Below are 8227 nucleotides of genomic sequence, written 5' to 3'. Positions count from 1 at the left end.
TGAAGCTTGCATGGCATTTTCAGTGCAACTGATATTTTGCACAGGAGTCAGTTGAAGTAGTAGACCTGTTGCAAAAGTGAAGAAAAAGCTTTGTTGTATCGGTATAGAGGAGTTTTAATTAAAGCGGCATAGAAATCCCCACCCCTGTGGCTTAGCCCCTTCCATAACCTTCACCTTCTTATGAAGGCAGAGAGAATTCTGGACAAGTGGTTGTTCTCTGAGACTCCTCCGGTGTGCTCCCCCTGATTTGTCCCCAGCTGTGATTTACACAGATGTGCTTTGCACCTGAAGGCTCACTGGTGCTTGGTGGAGGAGAGATTCGCACTCCCCCCCGCCCCCCATTTCCACCGCCAGCCTCACCCCCATCTCTTTTCATTACCTAATGAACCTGGTCTCCTGTGTTTTCTCTGCTCTTTATTCCATGTCACCGGGGCTGAGTGACTGCTGAAGATGAGAGAGGATGAGGAGTGTGAAGAGGGAAGCTTCTGCCTTTGGTCTGAGCCTGACGGGGAATGATGAAAACCACATGGGCTATGAAAAAGTCCAGTCCAACTTTCTGTTTACCGAGCTCCCTAGAAACGTCAACATCTGTCACCAAGTTACCCCTAAAAGGGGCACCCCCTTGCCACAGGACCCCGATGGCAGGTCCCATCCCTCTTCCCCCAGCACGGGCTGGGGCGGAGGGGTGTTGACAGAGGGAAAAGGGAGGTTATCCGGGATTTGGTGATGGCTGTATTAATAGACAAAGGAGATCAGAAGCGATACCCCTGGCTCAGCGCTGCGATGCCACCTCCGGCGCGGCCGGCCGGCCGGCCCGCAGACAGCCGGCAGGGCTTGTGGGGGGAGGGCCGCCGGGGCACCCCCCGGCTGAGCTCGGTGCTTGCCCTCCCTGCAGCCGGTGGCCCGAAGGAGGGACCCGCCGAGCTGGGTGCGGAGGAGCGGGGCCGCCGGGCACGGCGCCCCCGCCGCCCCCCCCACCGGGCGAGGCGCGGAGAGGCGCGGAGCGGCCCGGCGGCCGCGGCCCCGCTTCGTTGTTATTACAATGCACACAACGAATTTTCCTCGTATTAGTCATTTCCCGAAGATCAAACCCGAAGACAGCTGCGAATGCAATCGATCCCTACAAAATGCGTTGGCGAAGCGTTCAATCAAAGTAGATATTTCCTTGGATTTATTTCTTTTTTATTTTTTTTAATAATCGATAGCATATTGCTTTTTTTTTTTTTTTCCTGCCGGCGAGTGTCCCGCCGAGTTACAACCCCGCGTAGGTCAGAATTAGAAAACCTGTAAATACTTATGCGCAAAGCCAAGCGTATCGGATGCAAAGAGCAACTGCTGCGCAGCGCGGGGAAGCCGGGCAGGCACTGGGACAGGCACCGGGACAGGCACCGGGGCAGGGCGGGTGGGTCCCCGGGTGGGTCCCCCGACTCCCGACAGCTCGGACACTTCCTACAACTGTTGGCGAGCGAAAACGCTCCATGAGTCCCTGTATTTTCCCAAGCTCTCCGCTTCCCGCTGGCTACACCACGTCTGAGATGGATGTGAACATAGGCACCAGAGTTGGTGGCTCAGATTGGCTTCGTGTCCTCTCGCCGTCCCTCTTTTGAGATTGTATTTGGTCTTATTTGATTTTTTTTTTCTTTTTGCTACTTTTACTTTCTTGTAGGGGGAGAATTTTTGCAAGGCGTCGAGTTTGTATTTATAAACTGAGCACACGGAAAAGTCATGAACCAGCTAATGATTTCATTGTAATAGAGGTTGATCATTATTCAGCGACATTTTTAATCAACAGTCCCGATTTAACTTTACGAGATATACACTTTCAAGGAAAACAGATCGGAAAGCCAAAATAATTGTAAAAATAACGGCTGAAACATTCTCCGTGTGGAACAAATTCTTAAAATATGTCATTGCCTATAAAAAATAGCTCGGAAGCATTTTTTCCGGGCCAATTTCTGCTCGTATTACCGAAATGTGTAATCCTTTTGAAGTTGCATGGCATAAAGGGCTCCTCGCATGATCAAAATCAACAAAGTTTGCCCCCAAATTTTTAGGCACAAGGAAAGACTTCTTTTCTCTAGAGCTCCCATTGATTTCAATGGTCCTTCTGAGCCTGAAACGGGAGTAACTGTGACCTGTAATATTTTATGACACATAAACCATAAAAGAATAATGTTAACAGTGAAAGTCGGCCAAGTAGCATGCCTGGGGGAGAAAAGGAATGTTTGCCTTGGAAAGGGAGAAAGGGAAAAAGGAGAGAGAAAGAGGGAGAGAAAGGGAGAAAAAAGTGAGAAAGACACAGAAAAAGACAGAAAGAAGGAAAGAAGAAGGAAAGGAAAGAAAAGAAAGAAAGAAATATCTTTTAAATATATTTTATTGGTATTTATTCATATATTATTCATTTCATTATTTCTGTATTCCCTTTTTGTGGTTACCAGTTTACTGCGATCTCACAGAGCTAATTGCTAGGTGAAAACAAACAAGAGATCTTGCTCCTAACCTTATGGGGAAAAATATTCCGAAACGATTCTTTCCCAAAAAAAATTTGCGGACCCCCCCCTCCCCGCCGCGTCGAGGACCCCCGCCGTGTCGCGGGCGGGGAGCGGTCCCATCCCGTCCCCTCCCCGCCACGCCGCTGCCGTCCGGGCTCTCCCGCCGGCGGCCCCGGGGCTCGGTCCGGCTCGGAGCCTCCCGGGGACCCGGCTCGGAGCCTCCCGGGGACACGGCCCGGAGCTCATCGCCTCTGGTGCCCGGGGTCCCCCCCAGCGCCTGGGCAGGAGGGGGGTAGCTCCTGAGTAGTAATTTGCCGGTGAAAACACGCTGGACTCAATAGCCCAAACGTGAGCTGCCATTAGAGAGGTACTAATAAATCCCTATTAAGCATGCATTTATGCGGTGATTACGTGAACTTTGGCCTTTGAGGAGTCCCTGCAATTAGCAGCGACGTCCATCGCGTTTTGCCCGGATTTCTCTCTACTCTTTTCCCATAAAGGATGAAGAGGGGAGTATATCCCCGCGGCTCCGCCAGCGCCTCCAGCTGCCGGGCACGTCTCCAACCGCCCCCCCAGCGCCCACCACCGGGGAAAAAGCAAGCCCCCAGCACCCCTCCCTTTGCCCCCGACACCCCCCCCCACCGCCTCTGAAAATGCGGGATCTCTTGCGGGAAGACTTGTTTCCCGCACCCCCGGTACCTCTCGCCGGGGGTACCCGCCTTTACGCCGGCCTCGGGGGGAGATGCTGGGGTTTTGGGTGTCTCCGCAAACCAGCGGAAAGCGGTCAAGATTTAGTAAAAACTGCTGGGCAAAAAGGAGAGGAAAGTTGCCGCTGCCGGGGAGACAGCGAGAGGGAGAGAAGGAGAGGGATGACTCTGTAATTGTTGCCTTTACCGAGGCTGTGAGATTAACCACTGGGATTTATTCTAAAGTGACCCATCACCGAATTCATTTCTGCTTGAACTTTCGGTGAACCTGAGATTAAAGAGGGGAGAGCAGCTAAGCAGTTTGTTGTTAGCTGCCTTTTCAACAGCCCTTTCAGACTGAGTAAATATTGATCGGTTTCAATCTGATTGCCCCAGAGGAAAACACCAAAGCATCTCAATAGCCTCCAAAAGTAAACTTTAAAGGTGAACAGCAGAAATGGCCTTAAGTATGATAGGAAGATGCTAAACTCCGTTTGACATTTGGATGCGGTTTGGTGTGGGGTTTTTTGGTGGGGCTTTTTTTTTTTCATTTTTTCCCCCGAGACTCTAGGAAAAAAAAAAAACTAAATTTTTTTTTTAAAGTGTAAAAACAAAAGGATCCCCACGACCTGAAGGGCAAATTAGTGTTTCCGTCGGGCCAAAGGACGCTGTGATTTTTTTCAGCGATATTTTTGTGGTAGAGACTCTAAGCTAAAGATTTTCATTCCTCTTTCCCACACGCCCTGACCCGAAAGGTTGATCGCATCGAAATAATAATAATAACGCTAACACAATGAGCTACGATAGGGAGATTTGGGGTGTCTTCTCTTGAAATCGATCAGGGCTGCGGGAAAAAAAAAAAAAAAAAAAAAAGATAACCCGGGGTTTGGGCTTGGAAGGAGACGGGATTCTTTTCCGATGAATCGCTCACCGCGGATTGACGCACTGACAAGTGTCTTGTCTCTCGCATTTAGTCTATAATTTATGGCGGCTCTTTCTAACACATTAAGTCAACACCGGGGGAGCAGGGCTGCAGATCCGGATTCCAGCAATGTTTAGATCCAGATTTCGATATTGAAATGCCCTCATTGGCATGCAAATGCCACTTTAACACATCCAAGTCTCTGGAAGAAGGCCATCTGTTTTGCTTTGTGGCTTTACACTAATAAACAAAAGGTAAACTATATGACAGGAGGGGAAATGAAAGAAATAGAGGCATCGGCGGGAGCCTTTGGAGACGGCCCTGCTCCCTTGCAGATAGCTCGGCTCTTGATATGGCCGCCGCGCCTTGCAAATCAGGGCTTTTCTCTTTTGACACCAAAGTGAAGAAAATTTCGTTGTCTCTCTGCGGATCCCGCAAAGCCGAGCCTGCGTGGGCTACCCGGCCTCGGGAGAAGCCCGGGAGCACTCCCCCCCGCAGCTGGGCCGGGTGAAGGAGATGTTATGCGTGTTTGCGCTGAATTTCAAGAGGCAGCAGTGACTTGAGACACCCCCCCGTCCAGCTGAGCGTGCCTCTGCTCCGTCCTGCCACCCGCTTTCTCCCCACATGCTCTCCCCCTCCCGCCTCCCTGACTCGCTGTTTATTTGGAAATCTTATATTTACCTGCGATAACTAGCTTTTTTTTTCCCCCCCGCGAAAAAAAAAAAAAACAAAAAAGTGATGGTAGTGGAATGGGCTGGGGTTAATGCTAGAAGCACACTACCGAGCACCTGAGCCTGAGAGCCATCTCCCACCTTGGCACCCATCAGCCTCTGGGGATGGCAGCCTGGGGTGGGAGGGGGGGAAGACAGAAGCCGGACCAGCTTAGTGCCCGGCTTAATTAAATGTGCAGCCCTTGGCGAGGGGCCTGCGATGTGAGGAAAGACTGGCTGAAGACAGTTTCTGCTTTTGAAGGGTGCTCTGTTTACGTAAGTGTCAGCATCCATCCCGAGGTGAAAAGGTTAGCACTTGACCCGGGAAGTTCTCGTGTTTGTGCTTCAGAAATAGATCGGGGTCATAAATTCCTCCCAGTTATGGAGGAGGGAGAGAAGGGCCTTATATTTTCTAAAAATAATATTGTTTGAGCATAGGAAAGGAAGAAGCTTTGTGTTATGAGTCGGCCTGGGCAGTCAGAGCTCTGACTCCGGCAAAACAACGCAATGAAGAGTAATGTTGGGAGACTCTTCCGCCCTTTCCCCCTTGGAAAGGCCCCAGCAGCAGGAAATAAGGGAAACCAAACTGCTGAGCCCAGCCTGTGACTCAGCGCTGACGTCACGCAGAGGTAGGCAGACGAGGGCTACCTGAAAGTGGAATATATTTATTACAGACATTATAAGGACCCGTAAATCCTGCCCTGGCTTCCATCACCAGCGGAATCCCAGAGCCTTTCATGATTGTACAGAAAATCAGGAGGACATTTCGCTCACACACGACAACTGATAGAACTCAGTGTACCCGCAGTACAGCAAAGCACAGTGCGTCATGCAATGGTCTGGACACCAACCACAGAAATTATACATTCATTTGGCCATTCGTCACATTCACGAGTAGGTTGAAAAGACACCGAGTCTAAAGGAAGGTTAATATGAAAATAGGAAAAGGTGAGGTCTTTTGGACGGTTATACCCTTCGGTTGAGTATAATCCAGCACAGTATGGGGGGAGGAGGGGAGGCAAAGGATGGGGGGCAAGCACACCGGGTAAGGTTTACAAAACCTAGTGCAATTGAAGCCTTGTTTGTCACATTTAAAGAAATAGCGCTACTTTTTTTGAGGTATCTGCTTGAGCTTAAGACGTTTACTTGATACGATCGTCGGCTTTACCAATATAAAAGTGGATCCAGTTTGGCGAATGCGTTCACCCTCCTTAACCTGATAATCGAGACGTCATTTCTAGAAAAATCTGTAAAAAGATAAATCTCTCGGACAAAGTATTTACAAGCAACAAACTCATAGACACGAACAAAGAATACATTAAATTAAGGGGATGAAAGTCCTATAATAAGTCGTGTAAACACTTGCAATAGTGCATCTCTTCGTGAGGTTATGTACCCTAGATCACCTGTCTTTCACTCAGGGAAACTCGGAGGAGCGTCCTTGCAGCGGAGGAGGGAGAGACCCTTACACGTGTGCCAACACAGCTCCTCCGGCAGAAAGGGTTGAGGGGGAGCGGGATGGGGGGGGGGGCGAAAGAAAATCTCTTGGCACCAAAGCGCCGGGACCCGGCGGCTGGGAGGCGAGCGGGCGGCCGAGCCGGCACCCCCGGGGCCGGGCGGCGGCGGGGGCGAGGGGCACCGGCACCTCTCGGGGAAAGCGACCGAGGGACCGACCGAGGGACCGACATAACCGCGATGAGCGGACGCGAGCTGCGCTGGCGGGGGCGTCGCGACGGGCGGCCGTCGGGGCGCGTCGGGTCTCAGTTGGAGGCAGCCAGCGTGTCCGAGGCGCAGGAGGCGGGCGAGGCGCTGCAGGGCGACGAGCAGGACTTCTCCGAGGAGTCCTCCGCCTTCTCCTCGCAGCCCGTGGGGGTGGCGGGGGAGATGGGCAGCAGCCCTTCTTTCTCCCGTTTCTTTTGCTTCATACGCCGGTTCTGGAACCAGATCTTCACCTGCGTCTCGTTGAGCTGGAGGGAGGCGGCGATTTCCACCCGCCTGGCCCGGGTCAGGTACTTGTTGAAATGAAACTCCTTCTCCAGCTCGGTGAGCTGCTTGGTGGTGAAGTTAGTTCTGACGGTGTTGGGCTGCCCCACGAAGCCGTACTCGCCAGCCTTGCCTGCGAGGGGACATGCAGCGGTAAGTAAGCGCAAATGATTTATAGGCGACGTAATCAATATGTCCACACCGGCTAAGCGATAGGGAGCAAGAACTTCTTAGGATAAGAGGGAAGCCCCGGCAGGGTGAGTGATGGAGTGCGAGGTGCTAAACCGGAGTCAGCCTCTAGTGTCAGAGGAAACTTGATAAGTGGTTTATGAATTACAAGAAATACGACCGGGGGAGAGGCGGAGAGGGGGGAGTCGGGAATAAGCGGCGCTGGCTCCCAGCGCCGCGGGCAGACGGCTGCGGCTGCTCCCAGTGGTGCGGGCCGCCCTATCTACCCCACCGCCCCGCAGGGCACCGCGCCGCCTGCCCCGCACCCACGGCAGAGCGGGAGAGGAGCGGCCCCCCCGCCCCGGCCCTCCCGCCGGCCACTGACCTGTTTTGGGTGGGTTTCTTTTCACTTTCATCCAGTCGAAGGTTTGCGCCGGCGGCGAGGTCTCGGCGGAGGGGGAGCGGGCGTTTTCCCGGTGGCCGGCGTGGAGGGGAGACAGGGCATGGTTGTAGGTGCCCAGGGGCAGGCTCTGCTGCTCCTGCCCGTAGGGGGGAGGCACGTACTGAGCGGGACCCCCCGCGTAGCCCTGGTGCGGGTGCTGCGCGGCGGCGGCGGAGGAGGAGATGCTCCCGGAGTAGACGGCGGGGGCGCAGGGGGGGAAGCCGCCGCCCAGCTCCGCGTCCTGCCCGAGGGGGTAGGGGCCGTACGCCGGTCCGAAGCCCTGCGAGCCGTAGGTCGGGCCGCAGCCAGGGTGCGCGTAGGACACCCCCAGGCCGCCGTGGTGCTGGTAGGCGGCGGGCTGGGCCGAGGGGTGGTGGTGGTGGTGGTGGCGGTGGGGGCTGATGGGCACCCCGCGGCCCGCCAGGAAGCGGTCCTCCCCGCTGCAGCTGCCGGCGCTGACGGCGCAGGGCTGGAAAGTTGTAATCCCGTGGTCGGGGTGGTAGGCGCGGGCGGCGCAGCCCCCCGCCTCGCCGCCGAGGACGGGGTACTCGAGGAAGGAGCTCATCCTCGCCGCGTCCCTCTGTCACGCCGCCACCGGGTCTTCAGCGTCCGGCGGGGCCGCACCAACTTTCCCACTTCCTCCATGGGGCCGGCAGGAAAATGACACGAAGGTACAGGCAGCGGGCAGGCACGTGGGGGGCGGCAGCCAATGGCTGCGGCGCCTGCGGGACTTTCCCGGCTCCTGCCGCTGATAGATCGCCGCGTCGGGGGCATTTAAACGCCGAGCGCTCCGACGGCGCGGCACGGCACGGCGCGGCGCGGCA

At 54.4% G+C, this 8227-nt stretch overlaps 1 protein-coding gene across 1 annotated transcript; it reads right to left on the bottom strand.

The window, feature by feature from the left end:
• Positions 1-5504: 5504 nt before the first annotated feature.
• Positions 5505-8029, bottom strand: HOXA1 (homeobox A1). Its single transcript, XM_054191507.1, has 2 exons — positions 7347-8029; positions 5505-6926 (listed from the first exon to the last, which is right to left on the bottom strand). The coding sequence occupies exons 1-2, from the start codon at positions 7966-7968 to the stop codon at positions 6571-6573; spliced, it is 978 nt and encodes a 325-aa protein (XP_054047482.1). The 5' UTR covers positions 7969-8029; the 3' UTR covers positions 5505-6570.
• Positions 8030-8227: the final 198 nt, after the last annotated feature.

Source organism: Rissa tridactyla, chromosome 2 (assembly GCF_028500815.1).
Source record: "Rissa tridactyla isolate bRisTri1 chromosome 2, bRisTri1.patW.cur.20221130, whole genome shotgun sequence".
NCBI lineage: Eukaryota > Metazoa > Chordata > Aves > Charadriiformes > Laridae > Rissa > Rissa tridactyla.
This window is presented reverse-complemented; position numbering and strand designations above follow the sequence as displayed.